At 60.7% G+C, this 27,075-nt stretch overlaps 1 protein-coding gene across 1 annotated transcript in view; it reads right to left on the bottom strand.

Annotated features, from left to right (window-relative positions):
• The window catches only part of EEPD1 (endonuclease/exonuclease/phosphatase family domain containing 1), a 38,201-nt gene extending 12,241 nt beyond the window's left edge, over positions 1 to 25,960 (bottom strand). Inside the window, exons 1-2 of the mRNA XM_056804098.1 lie at positions 24,917 to 25,960; positions 6,812 to 6,863 (exon numbers count right to left, since the gene is read on the bottom strand). Coding sequence (XP_056660076.1) covers positions 6,812 to 6,863; positions 24,917 to 25,776 — 912 coding nt within the window. The 5' untranslated portion in view covers positions 25,777 to 25,960. The remainder of the gene's footprint in view (positions 1 to 6,811; positions 6,864 to 24,916) is intronic.
• Between the last annotated feature and the right edge of the window lie 1,115 nt (positions 25,961 to 27,075).

Here is a 27,075-nt window from a genome sequence, read left to right as displayed (position 1 = left end):
AAGGATATTGGAGTCTCCTGTCACTCTCAAGTTATTATGTATGTCCTCTTGTAGTTCAGATAATGTTTCCTTTCTGAATGTGCATGTGAAGGTATCGGGTGCGTTAGTTTGTTACTGATTTTGGCTTGTTAGATCTCTGGTGCCTTTTGGCATAATGTAGCTTCCTTCTTTGGCCCTTTTTACTTTTTCAGTGTTTCTCTTTGCTTCATTAGACAGCATGCTTGTAACTCCTGCCTTTGGGGATTCTTTTCTATCCCTTCAGCTTAATTTTGTATTTTGTTGTTTTTCAAATGAGTTGCTTGGAAGCAACAGATTGTACAATTTCGTTTTCTAATCCAATCTGTCACTTTTTTCATTTTATTGTTTAATCTACCCAAGAGTTTTAGATTTAGATTTAGGGTTATGACTTGGGTTTCTATTTTCCTCAATTTCTTCTAGTCCCCCCCAAGTTATGATCTCCCCCATTGCACTGTAACCCAGTAGCTATGTCTCTTGGGTTTCTCTAGCTCGAGACGGCCCAGTGGGCCTCTTCCCCTCATCTCCACTCCCCACCGCCTGATTCTGGTCCATCTGGGACTACCTCTGGAATTTAATATAGTCATTTCTTCTTCTTTCCTGATTTTATTTAAATTCTTCCTCTGAGTTAATCAAGCAGGTTCCTCTTTCTCCTCCTCCCTTCCCGTTGAGCCTGTTCCGTGAGTTTTCTTTTGTTTTTGTGCCCTTTTCCAGAGGAGATTTCTCTCCCTCTTGATTATCCATGCTCTCCATCTATCAACCCTGACTTTGATTGTCTAGTCTCTATACATCTCACCACAAAATCAAGGCTTCCACAGTATTTTTCTGGGCTCTCCCCTCTGGCGGTTTCTGCCACTCCCTTAGAGACTGACCTTGGGACTCCCCTTTGCTATTGTGCCTCCCTCCCAGAATGCAGATGTTAAAGAGGACACTGGGCCATGGTAGGCCCCTCCCTCTTTGTCCCTAGTTATACAGCCCATCACTCCCGGGTACCTTTCTTCTCCAATTTCCCTCAAAAAGTTCCTGTCCATGCCCACTCCCCCAAATACCAGTTGCCTCCAAGAGTTCCAATTCCTCCCCTTCCTAAGATAGGATGAACAGACTTTTCAAAGCCCAAATCCCCAAGGACACCCATGCACAAAGTCCCCATCCTCCTTCACAGACAATTGCCCTTACCTCCAGAAGCATTCCTTAGGGGAACCCCCTGCCAACACGGAACCAAGGCCTTCTTCATCCCCCTCCTACTTTTCAATCCTTCTCTGCTCCTCCTCACTAACTCTCAGAAGGCTCTTCTCTTCCTGAGAGACCATCGGGGTCATTTCCCCCTCACTGACAGCCTTCCATTAGACCAGGGCACATCACACACTACTAGGGTTAAGTGACTTACCCAGGGACCCACAGCTAGAAAGTGTCTGAAAGGTCCTCCTGACTCTAGACCTAGCTGCCCCCAGAATTTGTTGCTCCTTATTTGAACTGCTAAACTTAACCACTGTATGTCTTGGAGTTTTCAGCCTTGGGTCTCTTCGTGGAAGCAATCTATGAATTCTTTCCATCGGTACTCCATTTCCTGTGTTCCGAAGTTCCAGGGAGTTTTCTTGCATTATTCCTTGCATTACAGTACTTAGGTTTTTTGACTTGAATTCTTCTGGGAGCTCTATGATCCTTAGGTTGTTTCCATGCATACTCTGTGAGATCTGTGTGCTCTGCTCAAATAAAACATGTCTTTTCTTTTAATCTGCTTCTCTTTTTCTAGATTGTTTTTCACTTCTATGTATTTGCACTCCCGATCTATTGTTCTCTCTTTTGGTTCTTCGGTGAGGCTTGCCATGGCAGATTCAAGATTTTCTGTTCTGCTGGTTCTTTTTGTTGTGCAGGCCACAAATTATGCTCTCAGGGTTCTTAATCTCTTTTAAACCACTCGGGAACTATATGTTGTTGTTCCAAATTCTCCTCACATTCTGCAGGCTCCTCCTTCTCATCAAGTATTGGTTTACCTTCCTTTGTTTTGCAGGATTTATTCATTATTCATTATTTTTTTTATTTTTATTATTCATTTATTCATATTCATTTATTAGCTCTGGAGGCCGTATTTCCTTCTGCTGTTAGTGTTTTCCCTGTTAATTTATTTGCCTACATCAAGACCTTTGAGTTTTCTTCTTTGGTAATTTAAAGCCCTCTCCCTCTCTTCCTCATTTCCCCCTATTGCTCACTTTCTGACTCCCTCCCCTCTAATGGTGATTTCCCTGGGGGCTGGATCTCAAAGCATCTCAGTCTCCTCCCACACTGGGTAATTCATGGTTCACTGGCTTAGGTCTCTGCTCCATTTGGTCCAGAACTGGCCCTCGCTTAGATGCTGGGTTCCTCCCCTGATTCATGCATGGCATCCTATCCCATTCTCTCTGTTCCTCAGCTCTCTGACCTGGCAGATCAGAGGGCTGTCGATGTTGTCACAAGAGCTGGGGGAGATTTCTGTTGTTCAGGTCTCCAGGCTCTGGGAAGAGAGGGTGGTGGGCTCAACTCTATTTCAAGGTCCTTTTCTCCATCCCCCCTGCCCACTAAAACAGTGCCTGGCATACAGTAAGAGATTAATAAATGCTCTACCAATCTCCTACCTGCTTTAGCTACCTGCCCACCTTCCATTCAAAGTTCTGAATTCCTTTTTTGCAGGAAAGACTCAAAGCCTCTGGGGGCAGCAGCTCTGAGGGTCCAGGTGTTCAAGAAGGGGAGGGGAGAGAGAACACCTCAAGCCGGGACCCTGGCTTACCTTCCCACTGCTCCCTCCTCACCTGGAGCAAGTATTTGACATGAGGTGCCAAATCTGACCTTATTTATTAGCTCTACGCAAAGACAGCTGGAGGAATATCGCCAACCACGGATCCCATGCCTGTGTCCTCGCTTCCATGAATCTTCCCGAGAACAGATGGGGGAGTCAGGACCCTGCTGGGTTTCCCTGTTTTTCAGCTACAAAGAAAGAGCTCAACCTGGCTGAGCAGGACACGGCCTCCAAGGCTCTCCGCCAATACGGCGTCTCTATTCATCTGTTAAAATCCTGCCAGAGTCCTTGGCAGAAGAGCTGTCTAGTTCTTGCCCTCCATCAAGAGGCACAAAGGGGTTTGCCACTGCCCGGAGACTGTCCGTCTGCTGAAGGAGGAGAATGAAAGCTGCCAAAGCCCTCCAGGGGCTCCTGCTTGTAGACACAAGCCTCAGAGCGCTGCGCAGAGCCTCCTGAAGCACGACGGCTTTGGCGTCCGAGGACCTGGGTTCAAATCCCAGCTCAGACACTTTGTCATACTCAGATGTCCCAGGTCAAAACTGAGATTTATCAGGTGAGAGAATATCTGTTGGGCCTTTGTGCCGGGCCTGGCCCGGAGTAGGCTGGGGCTACATGAATGCTCATTCCTTTCCCAAGTGGAGGCCCTCTCAGCCATATTCTATGATCCTGTGTACAAAGCTAAAGAAGGGCTCAATCCCTGCCCTCCCTGCTCTAACAAGGGAGAAGAAACCTCAGAGGCAGCCTCAGAAGCACCAGGTCCATCCGGACGGACACTGCTCCTACCCGGGGCAGAAGAGGAAGAGACCCATCCCTGGCTTCTCCCGGAAACAAAGACCCTCCTCCCGACCCCCCACCTGCTTCTGGGGCTGTGGCGCCGCTGACCCAGCCTCTGGAGGATTACAGGGAGACGAGAGGATGGGCCAGAGGGAGAACTCAGGAAGAGGGCCCTCGGGACTGAGGGATGACTCGGCACCCGCCCCCCCCCCCCCCCCCCGCAAGAGACGCAGGGGAGGCCCTGGAGCCCACGGGGAGAGCCCAGCCTCCACAGCCCTCTGGCCGCCGCTCAGCAGCGCAGGGGGCTGCTGCCACTGGGCTCTCCGCTCTAACCAGTGAGCACCAGGGCAGGCCGGCCCTCGGGCCGGCCTCCCTATCCCAGGCTGCTCTGCTTTTGTCCCCGGCTTCTCCCTTTTTCCTAAATCTTCTCTGGCTGATGTATAAATAAAGCGTGTTAAAACAACAAGCCCACAAAGCCACCCAAAGCACCCGGCTGCTCCTCTGTCTGTCAGCAGGGCCGCCCACACTAGTGCAGAGAAGCTCCCACAGATGCAGTCCTCGGAGTCTGCGGCACGGGTATAAATATCCCAGGTCTATTTCTGACACAGCGGATTATGTTCAATGAGATGGCCCAGTTAGCCCAGATGAAGGGATTGGATTAATCCTGCTGGGGGCAGGGGGAGGGGGAGGGGGAGGAGGGGGAGGAGGAGGAAGAGGAGGAGGAGGGGAGGGGGAGGAGGGGGAGGAGGGGGAGGGGAAAGGGAAGGAAGGAAGGAAGGAAGGAAGGAAGGAAGGAAGGAAGGAAGGAAGGAAGGAAGGAAGGAAGGAAGGAAGGAAGGAAGGAAGGAAGGAAGGAAGGAAGGAAGGAAGGAAGGAAGGAGGGAAGGAGGGAAGGAAGGAAGGAAGGAAGGAAGGAAAAAGGGAAGGAAGGGAGGGAGGGAGGGAAGGAAGGAAGGAAGGAGGGAGGCAGGGAGGTCAGACCCACTTGGTTCTGGTCAGCACAGCCGATGGCACAGTCGGACGTGGCGACGGTGCCTGGGAAATGCCTGCCCCTGCCCTGGTCTGAAGGAAGAAATGCCAGCACAGACAAAGCAGCCAAAACAGCCTCAGAGAGGGGCCAAACGCCCTGGGAAACGGGTTGTGGTCCTGGAGGGCTGCCTAGAGGGAGGCCTTGAAGGGTGATGAGAAATTCCATTAGCAAAGAGTGGGCGAGGACTCTGGGATGAAGAGCCCAAGCCAGGGAGGGAGAGCAGAAAGGGCTGAGGGACCAGGAGGAGCTGGAGCTGGTAGACACAGCAGCCCCCAAGGCCCCGAGGGCTCTGAATGCAGGGCAAAGAGGGACTGACAGTACCCAGGACAAACCGGGAGTCTGAACATTTAAGACCCTTCCCTTCTGTCTTAGCATCAAGACAAGAATTGGTTCTAAGGCAGAAGAGTGGTCAGGATGAGGCCATGGGGTAGAGGGATTTGCCAGGATCACACAGCTAGGGAGTGCCTGAGGTTGGATTTGAACCCAGAACCTCCCGCCTCTAGGCCTGGCTCCCTATCCACTGAGCTGCCCAGCTGTTCCTCAATGAAAGTTTCTGAAAACAAGAGTGCTGTGACCCTGCTGTGACAGCCGGCTGAGGAGGGGTCTCCCTGCCCTCTCCCCTTCCAGTCCATCCTCCATTCAGCCCCCAAAGTGATCTTCCTAAATCCCAGTCTGACATGTTGCCCCCGGGGGCTCCCTCCTGCCTCCAGAGCCAGCACAACACACTGATGGCCACCGGAAGCCCCCCTCGCCTCTCCTCATTCTCCTCCAGGCTCTGGTCCAGTGGCCTCCTCCACTCTGACGGCTGGTCTCTCTGGTGTCTTTGGAGTCCCGGTTAAAGGGCCACCGCCTCCAGGAAGCCCCTCAGAATTCCAGGGCCTTCCCTCTCCTTTCCTATCTAGCCTGGCTCTGGCTGGTGTGTACACAGCAGCAGGCGGCTTGTCTCCTCCTGGAGACAGTGAGCCCCGGGGGACAGGCGCCGTCTTCTCTTCTTTTGGGGTCCCCGGCAAGATTCTCACCTTGGCCTCTGGCCTCCTTACGGGTGGCCTCGATGGGCCTTTCCCACCTTATTTAACATCCTGCCCTTCCCTACACACTCCAGGCAGCCTGGTCTCCCCCGTGCCGTCTGATCACGCTCCGTGTCCCACCTCCCTGCGTTTGCCGTCCCCTCTGCCTAGCCTGCCCTCTCCCCAGAGCTCTCACGGCCCAGCCTTCCTCCAGAGCTCTAGGAGGAGCCTTCCAGGGGCCGTGAGAGCCCTCCCTTCCGTGGAAGCCACCCATTCCTATTGGCATTCTCTGCACGTGCCCCGGGTGCCCAGGCAGTGCTTATTTCACACACACACACACACACACACACACACACACACACACACGCACGCTCACACACATGCACACATGCACACACGCTCACACACATACATACACACAGACACACGCTCACACGCACACACATGCTCACACACATGCGCGCAACACACTCACACATGCACACACACTCACACACATGCTCACACACATACGCTCACACACGCATGCACGCACACACTCACACACATACGCTCATACACATGCACACACATAGTCACAGACACACAGACACACATGTGCATTCGCCCACGTGCACAGACACACACATGCTCACACACATGCACACATACACATATGTGCATTCACCCACGTGCACAGACACGCTCTAAGGCTTGGCCTCTTCCCAGCCCAGGACAGCCGGGCTCCTGCCCTCACCCCTCTCCATCCCTCGCCGTGTGCACCCAGCTGTCTGCCGGCATCTGCCTCCCTGGGCTGGCTGCTGGCACCCTCCTGAGCCCCTGCTTCAGGCGGGGGGGCAGAAGACCTCGGGCTGTGGGCCAGGAGAGGCTGGTCCTCCGGTGGCAGTGCATGGGCCCCTGGGGACCCCCTGGCTGAGCCCCCACAGCAGAGCGGGGACCCGGCCCCAAGGGGACGCTGGCCGGCGGGGGGAAGGGGTGTGTGTTCTCCCCAGTGGGTGTCGGGTGGGCACTGCCGCGGGCAGCTCTGTAACCCCATGTTGTGTTCTCTTTCACAGAGCTGCTGAGATGGGTCTGGGGAGCCCACGGGGGGGCCCAGGGGTTCAGGAGGGCCCCCGGGGGCCAGCGCACGCCTGAAGCATGACTGGTCGCCAGCATTACTCCCAAAGCCCTCCTCGGGAGGTCTCGCACTCACGCCTCCGGGCACAAACTTACCTTTTCCAGGGCTTCTCTGTCCATCAGTTCCTGCACAGCTAGAAGCTTGATGCTGTAAGACAAAGGGAACGCGATTAGAACAAAGGGAGACCAAGTCCCGCCGCGCTCCTTTGCTCCCGGGTCGGGCCGTCGGGGCATCGTCCCCCTTCGGCCGAGGGCATTTGGGGCTCCACGTGCCCCAGACCCCGAGCCCCAGGGCAGCACTGCCCACCATCCCGAGGTCAGGCTCCCTAAAGGTGCTTCCTGTGGCCCATGCCCATAAAGGTGCCACCCCCACCCATCCTCAGGGCAGCCGGGCAGAAACGAGACCAGTGGGTGGTGCGGGCAGGGAACGGCGGACCCACAAGAGAGACTGTACATCTATGAGTCGGTCAACTCTCCTGGGCTGGCAAGGATCCGGTGGACTGTTCTGATGGGTGCAGAAGGCGATTCCGCAAAGGTTCCCCACATGGGGATGCCCAGGAGCACCCTTTGGGGCACAGAGGAAATGGAGGTCAAGAAGGACACAGATTGGCCCCAGGTCTCCCAGCGGGCAGCATCTGAGCCAGAATCTGAACCCAGGACCTCTGGGTCTGAGGACAGGGTCCGTCCTGTGGCTTCCTCCAAGTGACTCCCCGGAGAGTGACACTGAGCATGGCACCAGAGCCACGGAGAAACAGTGATTGCCCGCAGGCCACTGTTCATAGGACTCGGTGGGCACTGAGACCCCTCTGGCCTCAGGCTGACCCCTCCCCAGGTTCTGCCCGCCATGGCACGTCCCCCCAAGGTAGAGAAGCTTCAGGATGAGCCCAGGGGCCCCTGCACAGCATGGAGGCAAAGGGGCAGGCAGAACTGAGAAGCCATCTGTGGGCCATCTCTGAATGCCCGTGAGCTGGCTGCCCAGATTGATGCCCGTGGAGATGCCAGGTTGCACCTCCCTGGCACGTCCAGCCTCCTGGCCAGAGAGGGAGGCCGGTGAGGCCCTAAAGTAAGACTTCCTGCCCCATTCCCATCCGAGATCTAGAGGCGCGTCCGCAGCGGCCACAGGACAGATTCAGAAACTGAGAGGGACGTCCAGTCAGGAAGACTCCTCTTCCGGGGTTCAGATCCAGCCTCAGGCACTTCCTAGCTGGGTGACCCTGGGCAAGTCACTTCCCCCACCTCAATTTCCCCACCTGTCAAATGTGCTGGAGAAGGAAATGGCCAACCCTCCAGGGTCTTCACACGGAGAGAACCCCGGAGTTGGACATGACAGAAATGACTGAGTCACAACCCCTCTCCTTCTTCATTCCCTCACGGAGCCTGGGGTAAACAAACGCTTAATGTCCACTTAAGCCTCTGCCCTAGAGTGGACGTTCTATGGCAGGCAAAGGAGGCCTCCTGAGAAAAAGAAATACAGAGTCTGGGTCAGGGAAGGCTTCCTGGAAGAGGCGCCCTGGAGCTAAGCCTTGAAGGAAGCCAGGAAGGAAGGCAAAAGTGTTCCAGGGGCAGGAGACCCACTGGGCCTGGCATTTCTGAGGCAGAGAAGGGGCAGGCTCCCAGCAGCTCTCCCACCCCACCCCCACAATCCCGAGGCTGGCTCCCAAACCCGGAAAGGAAAGGCCACCCAGAGCCCCAAACAATGCCCAGGGTCGCTGGCATTTCCCCAGGACTTCCCCAACTTTCCTCCCGTCACACTTGAAGAGGCTCCAACAAATCACTCCCTCCCCAACATTTCTGGCCCTCGTGCCACTCCCTGCCTTCCTCCGGAGCCCCGTGGGAAGCCACGGGCCGGCCAGCGGGGATGGACCGCTTCCCCTTCCCCGTGTTCACAAAGACAACCAGAAGCCCCACGAGGGCCAGGCCGGGCCAGGGCGTCCGGGCCGGCCTTCAGGGCAGCAGGCAGAGCCCAGGGAGTGAAGGGGTGCGCCCTGAGGTCCGGGCCGGCCATCGGGGGCCCAGCGGGCTTCCAGGAGTCCTGCACATGGCCGCTAGACTCCCGCCCACTCCCCGTGAGCCTCCCTTACCAGCCAGCCCCCAAGACGGCTCGAGGGACTCATGAAGCTGCACCCATCGGGTCCCAGCACGAGCCCCGGGAGCTCGGCTCCGCCTGCCCGTCCTGCAAACCCCGGCTTGCGCCCCTGCTGTCGCCCCCCCCCAGGCAGACGGGCCCGGTTCTGGAGGCCCCGAGCTCGGTACCGTCCCCGGAACCCGCTGGGGGGGCAGAGGAGGAGCCCGTGCGCAGAACCGCTTGTCGGGGCGGCCCGCTGCCCGGGGGTGAGAGCGGGCTGGGCTTCCGGGGTGCTCAGGCTCTGCTACGGACGCGCTTCTGATGGGTTTGCCCACTTGCAATAGCCCAGAAAACACCCCAGACGTCCGTGGGCTCACCATCTGCCCTGCATGCCCATCGTGGTCTCAGCCCAAACCACCCATTAGCTCTGCAGGTTTCCAGTCAGGCCTTCTGTGGGGTCCCCAGGGAGAGGCCCCGAGCCTTTCCCAGCAGGGCCAGCCAGAGGCCCAGGCCCAGCCAACGGACCTGGGGTTGGGCAGCAGACACACACGCAGCCTTGACCCCGAGACGGCCCAGCGTGAGGTGCCACCTCGACCTCTGCCCAACCAAGTCACACGAACTTTGGGCGCCTGATCTCCTTCCCCCCAAAATGGGAAGGACAAAAGTCACTCCTCTGCCCCCCGGCAGGACCTCAGGGGCCCTTGAGATGGCTCCCGCTCCCCACAGCATTCATGGGGGCCCGTCGGTTTGTCTCCGGGCACCTGGCGAAGCCAGGCCTCCCCAGATGGCAGACTAACCAGTCGGACAAGTCCCAGGAGTCCGTGGGCCCTCTGGGGGCGTGTCTAGTGCCTTGTCTTGCCTGCCTGCCTGCCTGGCACCAAGAATTAATCAGCTTTCCATGCCCAGCTCTCGGTGGCACAGTTGCCAGGGGAGATCCAGACAGACAAGGCACCACCCGCTCTCCTTCAGTTCCTCTGACGATGGGCCCAGGAGTGCCCAGGGAGGGAAGACAAAGACAAGATGCCAGGAGAGTTCTCTGCAGGGTCTGCAGGGCCTGGGGCAGAGCATGGGGGCTCCCAGCAGGGGGTACACCCAGCACACGGGCAGCATCCCTGGCCGCCCAAGCGGGGCCCCTTCACCGGTCCTTGCAGGGCACACTGGGCAGGAAGGTCTCTGCTGCCAGGTGACAGCAATGCCTTGGAGGAGCAGGAAGACCTCAGAGTCCCTTCAAAACATAGTTTTAGGCTCGCCCTAGACCAGCTGCGGGCACAGCTGGCAGCCCTCCAGCAGCTACCAGGAAAACCTACCCAGGGCATTGATATGGGCAACCCAGCAGCAGGCCAGATTCATCAACTCCTGCGAGGGGAGAATCACGGGGGGCCCAGACGCAGCCCACAATTCTGGGGTCACTTTGGGGTGAGCCACCCTCAGGAGCCTGCCCAGGGTCCCAGCCTCTCCCTGGGGGCTGGGGTTGCCCCAAAGGTGCCAGAGGGGAAGCCCGATGCCTGTCCTCCATGCTTCCTGGGCATGACCACTGAGAGCCCCAGGGGTGGGCAGGAGCTGTCCGGAGGGCTGTGGGAGCTCATTCCTGGATCCTGCTTCCCCTTCCGCCACGCGCCGCTCCAGAAGTTGTGCCACTCCCCGCACTCAGCAGTTTTATTTCCATCTCCTCAGACTGTTCCTCTTTCGAAAACATGAACCCAAGTAGCTGGGAGACGTCTGCTTGCTGGGCTCCTGGAGGAGGGGGGTCACTTGAGGTCAGCATGTGCCCTGGGCTAGGACTCCTCTGCCGAGCTAGGCTGCGAGACCGGAGCAGAAGCGGCCTCCGAGGCCCCGGTGCCAGGGCTCCCGAAGACCACTTGGAAGGAAAACAGTGCCATAAAGCCCCCCCCCGAGAATTCCCTCCCCTCCCCCAGCTCCTTCAGGCCAGGGCCCAGAAGGCCCCCCACATTCAAACTCCTTATTGTGTACGGGACTATGTGAGGGGCGCCAGCCTTGTACTTGCCCACCGCTGCTCCCCTGGCATTAAGGCCCTACTGTGCTGGGCATTGGGGGGACAAGATGGCAAAGGGGAGCTGAGCCCCTCCTCTCCAAGCCTCCTGTTCAGAGTGCAAAGCACTTGGTACACAGTAGGAGATTAATACATGCTGGAAAAGAGGTCAGGGCTTGAGCCAGAAGGTTCAGCTTCACTCAGCCCCCTGATCTGGTCTGCCTGGGGGTCTGAACCTCTCTCCCCTCCCTGAGGAGCAGCCTGGAGGGGCTAGACTTGCAGCCAGATGGGGATAACCTGTTTCATAAAGGCTTACAATCAGGGATATTAGTTTACCTGGCACCTGGTGTACAGTACGTGTCAAAGGGAAGGCTGAAGTCAGGCTGGGCAAGGGGGCTGGAGCCAGCTTGGACAGAGCGATTAACGCCAAGCTGCACTACAGATGATAGGCAGGAAGGCCCGAAGGCTTGGGAGTGGGCAGTGGGAGAGGGGAGAAGGGGCCTGTCCACTGTGGAAGCTGACTCAGTGGGCTTTGGGAAATGGAGAAGGGAGGTCAAAGGGAGAGGGAACAGCCAGGGCTGCCTCTGAGGCCTGAAGCCTGAATGATCAGAAGCGAGAGGATTCCATGAGAACAGGCTGGATTGTAGAAGCATCTGAGGACAAGGGTCCAACCAGGGATCAGGGTGGCACTGAGGTCCCAGGGGATCCTCCGAGCTAGGAGAATGGATTGAGGGCCCAAGAGGGAGAGGAGGAGAGGGGAGAAAGGAGCCAGCCCTCAGGTCTTAGAGGAGGGACTGTGGGTGCTGGCTGCTGTATACGCTGATCAGATGAAATGGCCACAGTGGCCCCTCTCTTTAAAGAAAGGGGAGGAGGAGGAGGAGGAGGTCAAAGGGCTGGGTGGAGTTGGGTCCTGGAGAAGACCAGAGGGAAGGGCCCAGTGAAGGGGTGGCCTTTCGAAGGAGACCGGGGTGAGGCCATAGAGGGAGTGCAAATATAGAGTTAGGCAGGATGGGACTGGGGCCTCCCTGTCCTCGGTAAGGTCAAAGGGGAGCTTGGTGGCATGAGATTAGCCTTTTGTCTCAACCATGAATCTCTTCCCCCTTTGGAGTTCAAGCTGATGCCCCCTGGGAAATAGGGACAATTAACAGGAAATGAAGCCACCAAAGGGGAAAAGTAAAGCACGGCCTGAAAAAATTGGAAAATGAGGGGATGCCCTTCTATTGGGGAATGGCTGAACACATTGTGATATCTGTTGGTGATGGAATACTATTGTGCTCAAAGGAATAATGAACTGGAGGGATTCCATGTGAACTGGAACAACATCCATGAACTGATGCAGAGTAAAAGGAGTAGAACCAGAACATTGTACAGAGATGGATACATTGTAGCTCGATCGAATGTAACTGACTTTGCTACTGGCAGCCATGCAATGATCCAGGACAATCCTGAGGGACCCATGAGAAAGAATGTATCCACATCCAGAGAAAGAACTGTGGGAGCAGAAACGCAGAAGAAAAAACAACTGCTTGATCACATGGGTTGATGGGGACATGATTGGGGATGTAGACTCTAAATGATCCCCCTGGTGCAAATATCAGTAATATGGAAATAGGTCTTGATCAATGACACATGTAAAATAGAGTGGAATGGCGCATTGGCTATGGGGGGTGGGGGTGGCGGAGGAGGGGAGGGAAGGAATATGAATCATGTAACCATGGAAAAATATTCTAAATTAATTAAATAAAAATTTTCAATTAAAAAAAAGTATGGCCCAGTGTTGTGCCCCAAGTGCAAGGGTGGGCAGCCAGGATGATACTATCCCACTCAGTGTGCAAGCCAAAGCTGGGGCTCAGAGAATCCATTGGCATCAGAGATCCTCTAGAGGCCCAGATCTGCCCCTGGAGGACCCAAGGAAGGAGCCCCATTTGGGGGTCCATAGATGGCACCAGTCTATTGGGCACTGTCCCCATCCCCAGTCCATGGTTGGTCGGCTTTGCCCCAGGCCCCTCCCTGGCAAACACAGGCCCTTCAGAGAGCTCTGAGTGCTTCCATGGGTCACTCTCCCGATGCCCTGTCATTCATAGCCTGGGCTCGTCCCTGGGCACTCCTGTGCCCACCTTCAAAGGATTGAAGCCGGGGGCTGAGGTAAGAAGGTGCCTCCTGGAGCCAGGGACAACAGTGAGTCTTCCAGAGGGAGCCTCTGCCAGCTGCACTCCCAGGGAAGGCCACAGTACCAGGTGGAGGGCTGGCTGTGAGCAGGGTGGCAGTCCCGAGTGCCTAGGGGGCAAAAGCGGGCAGCATCCCCACAGCTGTCGCGAGCCAGCCTATCTCAGCTTTACTTCCACAGACGACCTTGAACTCAACACAGCGAATGGAGCTGGCGGTAAGCAAACAGACGCCAACTTCGGTCCCGTTGTCTGTGGCTCCTGGGCGCTGGCTGCCTTTCCTCTGAGGGTGCTGGCTGCCCTCGCCTCCCCAGTGCCCGCTCCACCTTCCGCCCCTCGCCCTCCTTCCACAAAGGGCCCTCCCAATTTCTGCTCCTGGCGCTCCGCCCTGTCCGTCTCCGGATCGAGGGGACGGTCAGACCATAATGCAGTCGGCCCCAGTCATGGAGGGGCCTCCACAGAGGCCTTCCCTCTCCGCAGTCTGCTTCTCATCCCCCTTGGGAAGGGTAGACTAAGACCAAGTCCCCGTGGAACAAACTGTGCTTTGGTGGAGGCCCCTGGGCTAAAGGGGGGCTTTTCAGGCCCCTCCCCCCAAAAGATTCTGTAAACTGGGATTCCATCCATAGGAAATGAGGGGACAAGACGGCTCTCTGGGAACCCCCTGAGACTGATTCCCGGGGCTCTTTGTGATCTGGGCTCCTGCCTACCTGATGAGTGGGGGGGCATTCTGAATGTGCCACTCAGGGCTCAGGAAGCACCCACAACCAGCCCCAGGTACGATGGGATTTTCTGGAAAGGACCCTTAAAGGAAAGCGCTCAGCTTAGGCCCCAACACCCACTCTGGGCACCCGGGGCCTCCTGAGCCTGAGGAACCACATCCTGGGGCCGTCTGCCTCCAGGCCGGAGCCACTAACACCTTGGGGAAGGCTCGTGTCCAAGGTGGCAGCTCCCCTCCCGGCCGGGCTTTGCACCCTTGGTCTGATGTGAAGTGTGGGAAAGAGAGGAAGCTTCTCGAGCGAGCAGACGCCTTCCCTTCTGCTCCCACTTCACAGCCTCGGAGCCAAGCGAGCGTCACTCTCCCCCTGGGACGCTCCTGCCCCACAGCCAGCCCCTGCTTGGCCCTTGGAGTGCCGAGCCCCCCCATTCCCTGCTGCTCCCCAAAGCCGACAGCCCTCCAAGATGCCCCCGCTCCTCGTGCCAAAGAGCGTCACGGCAGGCCAGGCCCAGGGAAGTCTGGCCAGCAAGGAACAGAGGGGCCCAGGCTGTGCGGCCGAGGCCTGAATTCAGCCCGTGGCGGCAGCCAGTGAGTCCTGGCCTTATTTAGGGCAGAGGCCCTGGCACCCCAGCTCTCACCGCGGCTCTGTCTTCCCTCGTCTCCTTGGGCCTCGGCTGCTCTTCTAGGAAAACTCTCAGGCCTTGAGGGAGGCCCAGGCCCTCCAACCAGAGCCCTCTGCCCCCCAAAGCTCCGAAAAGCCCCCCCTCGGAAACAACGCTGGCCTTCGGGTCGGGCCTCCCCCTTCAGGAAAGTCCCAGGGTCTGCGGCTGGGGTCACCAAGCCATTCTCCTGGCTGCCCCAGGGGTGGCCCGGGCCCAACAGCGAGCGGTCCCACGACCCTCCCTTCTCGAGGCCACAAGACCCAGGTCCCATCTGCTGCCAGTTCTGGCCCGGCCAGCTCCCGGGGGCGGAAGCCCTTGTTGGCGGGGTGGGCCGGGGCGTGAGCACCTCACACACACGGACACGAGGGCGAGGCCCAAACCTCTTAGAGCTGGCTTCGCTCGCTGCCTGGCCAGGCCCCTGGGACCCTCGGGCGGCCTGGAGCCATGGAGGCCCCCGGACAAGGCTCCGACTCGGGGAAGACCCTGGGAAGGGCTTGTTGGTCCTGGAGGCACTAAGCAGCCGGCACAGGGTCCCACCTGGTGGGCTGGTCCTCAGAGCCAATGGGGTCAGAGCCACCATGAGACCTACAATCCCTCGGGGCCCGGATCCCCCCGGTGAGACGATCCGGAAGGTGTAGACACTCTATGTGGGAGGCTTGCTTGGGGAGACTAACGTGTGCATCCGCCGAAGAACTGGAGCAGCCGGGGGGTGGGGGGAATTTCATATCCGTTGCACCCCTCTTTCCCACAAAACAAGGAGAGTCTTGAACCCCATTTTGGTCAGGATCAGCCCCATCCTTTGCCTGAGCACCTGCATGCCACAGGAGGACAGCAGAGGCCTAGAAGATGCTGGCCGCTTGTCCCCAGCCTCCTGGCACGTGAAGACAGCCTCTGAGGTCAAGTCTGTCCCACGAGAGACCCAGAGGGAGTTTGGAAGAGGGGCCTGAGGGAGCAAGATGGCCTTTTGGGGCCTTTTCGGCTCTTGGGGCTGCTGGCCTGGAGATCGACCTGATGTGGCAGTTTGGAGTTAGCAAATGGAAACAGAACGTCCAGGTCCGATGAGTTTAGTGATTCTACCTCTCTCTCTTGCCGAAACCCTGACTCTAATAAGGAACTCTAAAGAGCTGCCCAGATCCAGAGAAGTGGAGTCCTAGCATCTGGCTGCTGGCCTCCTCTGGCACCAGCCAGAGCCCCGAGTTCACCCCCTTAGTCCCAGGAAGGACCCCCATTCCTCTCAGGCATGGCCTATTTAATGAATTGATTTGGGGGAGTTCTGAATCGGTCCAGACGTTTTATTTTAATAAAGAGATCTCATTTTCCCAATTAGGTGTCTTAATTTTCTGCATCCGTTTTCTGAAGTTAGAGGATCCAACTGTGTCCCTCCCCCTTCCTGGAGCTGGTGAGCATCCAATCCATCTTCTCCTCCAAGCAGCCAGAAACACAGGCTGGGGTGGCACTGTGGAAGCGAGAGGGCAAAGCCTACAAGGGAGGAGACAGAAGAACTCCAAAGCACAGACATAAAACCCAGAGAAGCCCAAATGTAGGTCTCAGGTTGTTGAGGATAAACAGAATACCTGAGGGTGCCACCGGCTTAGAGTTCCCTCTCAGAACAGATGCTCCTAACTAGTGACCCCGGATCATCTGGAAACAATTACAGCATTCATTCATTCATTCATTCATTCACTGAAAAGCCTCAGAGGACTTGCTACAGCAGACCCTCACCACCACCCAGTAAGGCAAGGGTTGTCATCATTATCCCCATTTTCTACATGAGAAAACTGAGGCTGATGGTAGGCAAGGGACTTGTCCAGAGTCACAAAATGAGTCTCTGAAGGTAAGATCCGGACCCAGGTCCTCCAATTCACACTAGATGTCCACAAATAATCTGGTAGTTCTTGAACTTGGCTATAACATTCCTGAACATTGTCAATTAGGGATTAAATGTAGAAGGTTATCTGTGGATTCTCTCAATCTCTACTTTCCCCTCTCATTTAAGATTTTTGGGGAAATTTTCTTGGATAATTTCCTGTAGAATGATGTTCAGGCTTTTTTTTTTGTCTTGATTTTCTGGTAGTCCAATAATCCTTAAATTGTCTCTTCTGGATCTATTCTCCAAGTCTCTTGTTTTATCAAAGAGGTGTTTCATATTTTCCTATACTTTTCCATCTTTTATATTTTGTTTTCATGTGCCTCTGTTTCCAGATGGCTTATTTTGCTTTTTAAGTTCTTTTCCCCATTGTGTTCAGCCTCTCTTAATTGTTTTTTGAATTTTCTTTTGAGTTCTTCCAAAGACTATGTCCAATTTGCTAGAGTTCCTGCGTTTTTGCTTGGTGTTCCTTGGTCCTCCTCTGTTCCATTTGGTCTTTGTTCATTACCTGGACAGAAGCTGTCAATTGTAATTCCTCTTTTCTTTCTCTGTTACTCATATTTTTTTCTTTCTTTCCCTGTCATTGGTGGTAATCTTGCTCCTCTGTATATTTGTTGGATCTGTGGGTTTGGGCTATTCTGTCCTGAAGGGGCTTCTTCTCTGCTCTGCTGATGGAGTATTAATGAGCCCTGTGACCAGATCTTCCCCAGCTGCCAGCAGAAGCTGAAGGTGTAGGTGTAGTTTTGGAGGCTGAAGGTAGTTACCCTTGTCCTCTTTCTTCCTTTCTGCCTGCCGTCTCCCTGCCAGCTGCCTGGTCTGAGCCCTGAGCTTCCCATGGTGGTACCAAGGTACTCTGTTATGGTTGCAGCCTTCACCCTGGGATCCCAGTCAGCCAGATTCTTACTGTGAGTCTCAGTGCATTTGGTGGGGAAGGGGTGTTGGAGATTGAGCTTCCCTGCCCTTTGAAGGCTTCTTATCTGTCCTGTTGATCCTAAGTCAGTGGACCTGTTTTGCAGAGCTGGACGTGTCCTGAGGCCAAAATCTTGGCTGCGACCAGACTGCTCTCCTCTCTGCACCTCTCCTCCAGTTGCCTCCCTGCCAGCTGTGATCAGAGCCCTGGGCCTCGAGCAACTGTGGTAGCAAAGCACTCCAGCCAGGCTAGAGCCTTCCCCTGATATCCCAGCGACTGCCAGAGTCTCAGCACAGTAGGTGGGGGAAGGGTCCTGGGATCTTCCTTCTTTCTTTTCCTTAAACCTGAGAATTCAGCTGTCTCTGTGTACCGTTTTTAATTGAATCAAGCAGGAAGGTTCCCCTGGCTCTGTCCTGTTGTTGGGTACACAGAGAAGGCTGAATTCTCAGGTTTAAGGAAAAAGAAAGGAGGAGGGAAGACTCCTTTAGTTCACGTGCCTCTGTTTTCAGATGACTTCTTTTGTTTTTTAAGTTCTTTTCCCAGTTGTCTTCAGTGACCCAAGAGCCAGGAAAGCAGGAAAATAGAGTGCACAATCTAAAACCACTTCGCCCTGTAGCCTGTGCCCTCCATCTATCCATGGTTCTTGCCACCCATTTTCTGCGACAGAGACCCTCACGGAGCGCCTGGTTCTGGAGGCCTCAGCAGGCAGGGCAGCCCTTCAGTCCCAGAGAGTACCCACCCTATAGCCTTGGCAGGGAGTTCCCGTCTCTGGCAGAGACCCGCTTCTTGCCGCTTGTTGGCATTTAGGTGTGGGCAGTCACCTCCAAGAAGGTCCTTTTCCCTCCCTGGTCTGTGCCCCCCCCAGGAGTGTGGCTGGCCAGCTAGCCTCCATCTCCTCCGCCTGAGCCGTCCTTTCTTTGTTTTATTTACTCGGCGAGTGGCTCTCCTGCTTCCTCGCCACCCTCTCTTCGAATCCTTGTTTGTCCACGACTTCTGACAGGCCGCGGGGCACGGCTGGTCTTGGGCACTAAAAGCGGGCACAGAGTGAGGGAAGCTGGGAGCAGGGGGACTGGGGCCGGGGTCCCAGCACCACGGGGAACACGGCAACCCCTCCAGCCACACGGCCACACGACCCTGGCCGGAGAGGCTGATGACTTCAGCAACGACAGAGGCGTGAAGGCTGGTGAGGGCAGGGAAGGAATGGCGCGCGCGCCCTCTACGGAGCAGGGAGGGTCGGGGGGCGGCTCCTGGTGACGACGTAGACAAGAGGGGCCAAGGAGAGGCCCCGGAGCCGGGAGGGATGGCTGAGAGCCGGCTCGAGCCAGGAACGCCGTGGGAGGGGAGGACACGGTCAGCCTCGCGGCTCCTTCCCTGAGGATGTTCATGGTGAGAGGGGATGCCTGGCAAGAAGGGCCCAGCGGCTGTGCCCTCGGGGCCTGCAAGGGTAAGCGCGGGGAGCGGGCAGGGCACTATGGCCTGCTTCCGGAGCTACCTGGGCATCGATGCCCCAGGCAGGAAGCAGGGACTGTTGGGGGCAACAAGCGACCCCGAGCGATGGCAGCAGAGACTCGGGCTCATCTAGCAGTCGTGGAAGAGTCAAAGCTCGCTCGCTCAACTCGTTCTTTCTGAGAGCCGAGTCCGGTGGGTGGAGGTGGCGCCTTGCCAACAAACCAAGCCACGGATTTGGAATGAGGCCCGGCCCAATGCCAAGGAGACTGCAGGATCCCCACGGCGGTGCCCACCCTCCCTCCTCCGGAGGCTGCCCCTCCTGGCAGGGCCCCCCCGTCTCCCCCGAAGGCCATCCTGGGGCACCTCCAGTCTGTGGCCTTCACGGCTAGGCCCCGGCAGCCCGTCCTTCCCGCCCTCAGACGGGCAGCAAGAAGAGCTGCCGCCGCTCCTGCCTCGCCCTGCTCAGCTCGCGCATCGGCCCGGAATTCCTCAGGGGCTCCCCTCCGCCTGGCCAGTGAACCTTGGGGGGGGCGAGGGGGCAGAAACGCCTGGGAGGGCCGGGCTGGGCTGAGGCGCGCCAGAGCCTGGAACGCAGCGACGGCGATGCCGGGCTGCCGTCGCCAGGACCGAGATGCAGGACCATCCGCGATGGAAGCGCACCGGCTGGCGGCAAGAGTCTGGCCGGCCCCACTGGCTGGCGGCGAGACTCCGGGCTGGTGGCGAGACTCCGGGCTGGCGGCGAGAGTCCGGGCTGGCGGCGAGAGTCAGGGCAGGGCTGGGGTCAGGGCGGAGAAGGAGGCAGAGGCAGGAGAAAGGCAGCAGTGAAATCCACACACCCGGGCGCCATATTGGATAGAGAGAGCTGCTCCCAAAGGCCTGGAGGATGCTGGGAAGGTAGGTGGGGTAAAGGGAGTGGCTCATTCCGACACACCCGGACGTCTACCGGCCAGCCCTCCTTGGGATCGGGGGACCAGTGGCCAGGGGCCCCCCCCCCCGCGTCTGTACATCCTGGGGGTGTCAGGCCGGCTCAGCCCTGTGGCAGCCCCCCAGCAGGACCTCATCAATGTCTGCCGAGGCTCAGCCATCCCTCGAGGGCCCAAAGCGGGGAAAGGGCTGCTGGGGGGGGTCGCCTCCTGCTGAAGCGCGTCACGGGACCAGGTTTCGTGGCCATCCCACGCGCCGTCTCAGGCCGGGCCGCTGAGTCACAGACCAGCTCAGCCCCGAGCGACGGCAGCCGCCTTCGAGAAGGGCTCAACGAGCTGCCCGTCCCCGGGAGGAAGAGGCTCCCACCACTTCCCCTCTCGGCTGCCCCGGCTCAGGGACTCCCCGACCCGCGAAGCCAGCTGGCACCCCCCGGGCCTGGCCGGCTTGTGAAACCCACCGGGGGGCATCCGAGGGTTAGAGCAGAAAGGAGCCCTCAAGGCTTACAGACGAGGAAACCGAGGCGCCTCAGACACGGGCAGTGACTTGTCCAGGGTCACACAGCCAGCTCAGGTCTTCCCGACTCCAGGCTAAGGCCCCCAGCCTGCCCGCTGCTCTGCAGACGTTTTCCTGTGTCAGCAAAGGAAAGGCCGAGCCCTGGTTTACTCAGGGAAGAAGGCAGAGGGGCCCCCGCAGCACTGCAGGGCACGGCCTGGCCCCGGGGCCAGCGCTGGCAAGAGGCTTCCTTCCTCCCGGGGACCCTTCCCAAGGGCATGGGGAATGCCCTGGGCACCAGAAAGCCTGGGCTCCCGATCTGCTGTGGCTGCAGCCCAGATTTGAACTCAGGACCTCCCATCTCCAGGCCTGGCTCTATCCACGGAGCTGCCCCCTTTCGACGTACTTTTAAGAGTACTGTATGTGATTGCTTAAAGGCATCTTAGCTAGCACTCACCCAGACAGACAGAGAGACAGAGAGACAGAGAGAGACAGAGACAGAGAGAGACAGAGACAGAGAGAGACAGACAGAGAGAGGGAGAGAGAGAGACAGAGAGACAGAGAGAGGGAGAGAGAGAGAGAGAGGGAGAGGGGGGGAGAGAGAGACAGAGAGAGGGAGAGGGAGAGAGACAGAGACAGAGAGAGGGAGAGAGACAGAGAGTTAAAGAGAGACAGAGACAGAGAGAGGGAGAGAGGGAGAGAGACAGAGACAGAGAGAGAGACAGAGACAGAGAGACAAATAGGAGACAGACAGACAGAGAGCTCCCCTCTGCGGCCACTTCCACTCCCCCCCACCAGGGACCTCCCCAGACGGGTGAGCACCCACCGAGGAGGGGGAGGGGGAGGGCCCTGCACTCCCTGCCCGGCCACTCTGGGTCAGAGGGCCTGGGCAGGGGGCCAGCGAGAGCGTGGGCACACCTGGGGGAGGCCCAGAGCATGCCCCAACGGGGCCTTTGGAGAAGCTGCAGCCAGCATCTGGCAGGCTGGAAGGATGAAGAAAGGCCTGGCAGCGCGGAAAGGAGGCTCTGAGGGGCCCCCGGAGCCACGTGGGGCTCCCCTCGAGCACAAGGAAGCTCAGGGCAGTCATGAATTGGTCAGCAAACAGTCACGCCGTGCCCGCGGCATGCCAGGCTGTGCCCGGCGCTGGGGAGCCCTCCAGGCCCTGCAGCCTCATGGGGGACGGCAGGCGGCGGACACGAGCAAACCTGCTAGACCCTGGATCAGCAGGAAGTGACCACCAGGGGAAAAGGGCTGGGGAGGCTTCCTGGAGGAGGTGGCATTTTAGCTGGGGCTCAAAGGCGGGCTGGAGAGGGGGAGCACGTTCCAGGCTGGGGGCCACCCGAGAGAGGAGGTTGAGCTGGCTGGGCCAAAGCCGGGTTCCGAAGGTCCCGAAGCCAAGCGGGGCCCGGCGGCTACTGAGTTGGGTCGGGCTGGGTGGATGGGGGAGGGCTTGGCCAGGGGAGAGCCTGAAGGGGCCCCCCAGAGGAGGGGGACACCCCGGGCTCACGGGAGGCCCAGGCGCCGGAAGAGGCCTCCCAGGTGGTCTTATGGCACCCCAGAAGACACTGAGGCCGGCCAGGTCCCGGCATCTCAGGATCGGCCAGCCCGGCGCCAGCCATCCCCGGCTTGGCGGGGAGCTCACTCCCTCCGAGGCAGCTCGTTTGCGGTGGGGCCGGCGCCGCCCCTGGGCTCCCTCGTCCACGCCCGACCCATGGACGGGGTGGCAGCCGGCCGGAGCGCGCCCTGAAGGCTGCTCTCGCCCCCTCTCGGAGGCCACGGCGGCCCGAGGTCCAGAGCTCGCCCGAGACGACCCGGACCAGGTCCTCCCCCCGAACCCGGTGCCGTCCCATGAGCCCACCCATTTCCTGGCGCCCCGCCCAAGGGCCACCCCAAGGCCAGCAAGAATCCAGGCAGGACTGGGGCTCCCCGAGGTCCAGGCCAGCCTCCCGGCCCCGCGGCTCAGATTGCTGCCTTCACGGGGTGGCCCAGAGTGGGGAGCCCCCATCTCACAGAGGGGAGCCCTGGCCCAGGGCTGCAGACTCGAACCCGGAGCACCTCCCACAAAAAGGTGGGTGGGGGCTGGTCTCAAAGCCCAAAGCCCGAGCTCACTGTATGGGGGAGGGGCGCTACTCAGCTCACTTTATGGATGAGGAAACTGAGGCACGGGGAGGTGAGCCTGCCCAGGCCCCCTCCAAGGAAGGGCGCAGGATCTGAGGGAGATTAGAGGGGAGATGGGGAGGGTCTGTGGAGAGGAGGGGCAGGGAGCAGGGAGGGTATCTGCAGGGAGGAAGAGGGTGGGGGGGACCCAAAGGCCCCGGGCCCTCTGCCATGGGGCCTTCAGCAGGGGGAGCCAAGCGAGGGGGCTCCGGGCAGCTCAGAGGGCGTGTGTGTCCTACGGGGCCTCGGCGTGTGCCCGCCTCGAGAGCGCGGAGCGTGCCGCCAACAGGACCAAACTAGCCTTTCCCGGCACCAGGGACGGCCCGAGGCGCCGTCCAGCTCCCACTCGGCCCGCTTTGGACTCCCAGCAGCTGCTGCCAGACGCCCTCTCAGAAGGGGCTCCTCTGCGCTCTGCGCCGGAACCCAGCCCCCATTTTACAGGAGGGGAAACTGAGGCCACAAGAAGGTCCTCGGTGCACCCTGGCTGGCTCGGGCGGCCGGGTCACCCTCTGGAGGGAGCCGGTGCGGCTCTGCTTCCGGCCGAGGCCTGATGCCACCCCCCAGGGGCGCCGCGCCCGGCCGGAGGCCCCTTCCGCCCTTCTCGGGGTCTCCCCCTCTCCTCGGCGTCAGCCCCAAAGGCTGCGGCGCCCGAAGCCCCCTCGACGGCCTCTCGAACGAGGGACACCCGGCTGCCCGCTCTTTGCCCAAAGACGCCCGATGGGGGACGTCCCGCGGCCCGTCCCAGCTGCGCTCACGGCTCTGGGCGAGAAGAGCGTCCGCTGAGGCCCCCGGGGGGACCCGACCTGGGCGGACCAGCGGGTGCCCGGCAGAATGGGCGCCGCGCTCCCTCGCCCGACGCAGCGGGCACTGACGGCTCAGCAGGGCGCTCCCTGCCGGGGGGGGGGGGCAGGCTGGGCTCTGGCCCAGATGGACAAGTGGGCGGCGGAGGGGTCAGCAGGGGACGGACCGGGAGACGGCACCCCCCGCCCTCCTCCCCCCGCGGGCAGCCCCGAGGCCGAGGGCCGTCCTGCGGGCAGAGGCCCGGCGCAGGCCGGGAGCTCGCAGCAGGCGCTTCCTCAGCTTCACCAGGCTGGAGCCTGCTCGCTGCCCCCTGGACGGCGGGCACCCTGAGGAGAGCAAGGGGGCATCGCCGGCGGGCAGCAGCCTCGAGCCTCCCCCACCAGAAGCAGGCCGGCCGGGCTCGGGTCAGGGAAGGCTTCTGGGCCGGAGCCCCGGCGGCCGCCTTCCCATCCTGCAACACTCACGGACGGCCTGGGGCGGGGCAGCCGTGCCAGCCGGCCCCGAAGGTGGCAGGCGTGGCTCCCGGAAGCCCAGAGCTGGCACGACTTCCTGCTTGGCAGGGCCCTGGGTGCCCAGCCTCGGTGCCCAGAGGATTCAGGGAAAAGAGCGGGAAGGTCCCGTCCTGGCCTTCCAGAAGGGCTCTGCAGCGGGCATCCCTGCCCAGCGTCGGGCTCTGGGTCTCTGCAGTGCCCGTCCGGTGCCCAGGCCCGCTTCCTCACCAGCCTGGCGCTCCTCAAGGCCGCTCCTTGCCCTTAGCTCAGTGCCCGGCACAGCGGGCGCCTCGTCCGTGTCTGCCGACCTCCGCCTCTCCCTTTAGGTGCCCCCTCCGGGGTCCAGGCTGGGCCGTGCCAAGGCCAGTGCCAGGGGGCACGTTGGCAGAGCCCGGCTCCGGCCGCTGGAAGACCCAAGTTCAAGTCTAGCCTCGGCTGACCACTGCGGGAACTCCGCCAGGGAGGCCCAGATGGGGCGGGGACGAGAGCTTGAACCTCCCACCACGGAGGAAAGGAGCAGCTGGACCAAGCTGGCCACGACGGGAGGACCAGAGGGCCGGCCGGCCGGCCAGCAGAGCCCCAGAGGCCGAGAACCGCCGAAGTCGGACAGACCCTGAGGACGAGCTTCACTGGCCTCCCGCCCGAGGGGGGGCGGGGGAGGGGGAGGGGGCCTGCGGGAGGGCCACGACCCAGGGAGACCACCCCGTCTGGGCTCTGGGAGCTCACCTGGCACCCAGGACCCCTGGAAGCGGCCCGGCCGCAGGGCACACCAAGGCCTTGTGGGAGCTTCCCCAAAGAGAGGCCCGTCGTCCGGGCTGTGGCCTGGGGCGGTGGGTGCCCCATCCCTGGCCTCTGAGTCTTTGCCCAGGCAGGGCCCCATGCCAGGACCACCTTCTCTCCTGCCTCCCTTTCCAGCCTTGCCTCTGGCCCCACAGCCGCTATTTGGCTTATTCCTGCTGTTCACCGCCAGATCCTGGCTCCTCCGGAGAGCACAGCTCCGGCCCCGGGGCACCAGGCGGCACCAGCCCTTCCTTTAGGAGGCTCCCGGGCTCAGGGCCTGGTCGGGGGCTCTCCAGGGGGCCCCAGCCTGGCCCAAGGCTCCGCGGGGCTCTGCTCCCAAAGGGGGGGGCAGGGGGGCGGCTCCCTCCCCCCCTTCGCACATTCCCCAGAGGCTGGGCCTCGGATTAGGTGGCTGCAGCTAAGCCCGTCCAGCGCCAAGGATAAAGCAGGCCCGCAGGCCCAGGCCTCCCTCCCTGAGCCAGCGGCCTGAGTTCCAGTTCAGCCTCCACCTGCCTCAGTTTCCTGCCCTGATCCACACACCAGGGTGAGCCTGCCACCGGGAAGCCCTCCAGGGAGGCCTGGGGGGGGGGCACCGGGTTAGAGCCTTGGCCCAGGCCCGAAGGGTCCCCGCTAGCCCTCGGCCTCCTCCGGGGCCCACAAGCCTTCTCCGCTTCGGCGGGAGGCCGGAGAGGCGCGGCCCGGGGCCAGGGAAGGGCCGGGGCTGCCCGCTCACCTGTTCTCCAGCAGCGTCATGCACACGACCTCGCGCACGCCGGGGTTGTTGGCCTTGTCGGCCGAGCAGCCGTGCAGGTTCCAGGTGGCCAGGCGCAGCACAGGCCGGCCGTCGCGGGTGCCGCCGAAGGCCTCGACCGGCGGCCTGGAGGAGAGGAGCTGCGTGGGGCCGCCCGGGGGGAAGTCCAGGTCCTCGCTCTGGAGGCTCAGCGACGTGGGGCTCGGGTGCGGCTTGGCGCTGAACGTCAGGCCCCCGTTGGTGTGCGTGGAGGGCGGCCGGGAGCGCTCGGCGGAGGGCACGGCGGCGGCAAAGAGCTGCGGCCGGAGCTTGTCCAGGGAGGCGGGGCTGACGCCGTCCAGGCGCAGCAGGTCCTCGACGCTGCGGAAGGGCCCGCGCTCCTGGCGGTGCTCCACGATGGCCAGGGCCAGCCGCTCGGACACGCCGCGCAGGCCCCGGAGCTGGGCGGCCGAGGCCGCGTTGACGTTGAGGCGGCCGGGCTCGGGGTGCGGGTCGCGGCGCGCCGAGCTGGGCGAGTGCTGGGCCGAGCTGGCCTTGCTGCTCACGCAGATCTCGAACTTGACCTGCTCCAGCTTGGCGGCGCCCACGCCGCTCACCAGCGCCAGGTCCTCCACCTTCTTGAAGCCGCCGATGCAGCGGCGGTACTCGACGATGCTGCGCGCCACGGCGCGGGTGACGCCGGGCAGCGTCATCAGCTCCTCCTCGGTGGCCGCGTTGATGTTGAGCCGCTCCTGGTTCACCAGCATGTGGCCGAAGTTGCAGGCGGCGCTGAACTTGCGGCTGGGGGCCACGTCCGCCGGATCCCGCGGGATGGAGCGGTGGCAGCCCAGGGTGCCGCCCATGGCGCGCGGCGGCGGCCAGCGGGCCGGCTGCGGGGCGACGGCGAGCGCGGCCGGCAGCGCCCCGGAACACTGGCCCGCAAGCCCGCCGCCCTCCCTCTTCCAGCTCCCGGGCCGCCCCGCACTGAGCCCGCCGGGCTGGGACTCGCCCGAGTGCAGCCACCTCTCCGCGGAGCTGCCGGTGCCCGCCACCGCGCCTGCCCCGCCGCACCAGCAGCAAGAGCAGCAAAGTCCCCGGCGGCGGCGGCTCCGGCTCCTCCCCCTCCTCCCCCTCCTCCCTCCGCTCGGGCGCCCGGAGTACCCGGAGCCCGGCAGAGGGAGGCGTGGGGCGCCCGAGCCCGCGGCCAGCCCCGCTCCCGCCTGCGTCACGACCCGGCCCGCCCCGGAGGGCGGAGCGAGAGCCGCGGGGGCGACCCGGGGCGCCCCCGTCTGGGCGCTTCAGCCCGCTGCCCCGCCCCGCCCCGCCCCGCCCGCGGAGCCGCCCCCTCCCGTCCCGCTGTCCCCTCCCTTCCTCTCCTCCGTCCTCGGGACACAATAAGCCCCCAAACAAAGCGCCGAAGCTTCGGCCGGCCCTCGGCCCGGGGCCGATGTGAACCCAGGCTTCCCGGACCCAGCACCTCGGCTTGAGAAACAAAGGAAGCCCGACTTGGCCTGTCATTTCAAAAAGCCGGACCCTTCCTTTTCCTTCCCGGGATCCCCAAAACCAGGGGCTGCATCTCCCATCTCCAGGCCTTTGCCCTGGCCGGTCCCCCTCTCCCCCTCCGCCCGCCCCGAGATTACTTTGTAGCTAATCTTTTGGGCTCCACAAACCCCCTGAGGGCGGGGCCTGCGCCCTTTGGGGGTTCCGTCAACCAAAGTTTGCCGGCCCGCCTTCAAGGTGTCCTGGGGCTGCCCGGAGGAGGAGGCCGCCCCTCTGCCCAGGTGGTCACCCAGAAGCACGTGCGGAGCCTTGGGCCCGGAGCCCAAGGAGCCCAGTGGGAAGGGCTCCGTGTCTTGGGGGAGGGGCAGGGCGGATCGGAGCCTTACTGGACAGCGCCCGGGCCCGGCGCCGTTTAATACGGGCAAGTAATACTCTGTAATACTTGAAAATAGGTTCGCAGGGAGGGCTTTGCCCCTTTTTACAGCTGGGGAAACTGAGGATGAGAAAGCGATGTCTCAGGCAGGTTTTGAACTCGGGCCCCGCCCACTCCCCTCCGGGGTTCCTTTTTATTAACTCAAGCCTTTTTTCCCCTTCATGAAGAGCCGGGCCTCCCCCGCGGAACCTCGTCCCCGAGCCCCGGGAATCCAGCGCGGGGCAGGCAG

Source organism: Monodelphis domestica, chromosome 7 (genome assembly GCF_027887165.1).
Source record: "Monodelphis domestica isolate mMonDom1 chromosome 7, mMonDom1.pri, whole genome shotgun sequence".
NCBI lineage: Eukaryota > Metazoa > Chordata > Mammalia > Didelphimorphia > Didelphidae > Monodelphis > Monodelphis domestica.
Note: the sequence above shows the minus strand (reverse complement) of the source record. Positions and strands in the feature narration are given on the sequence as shown.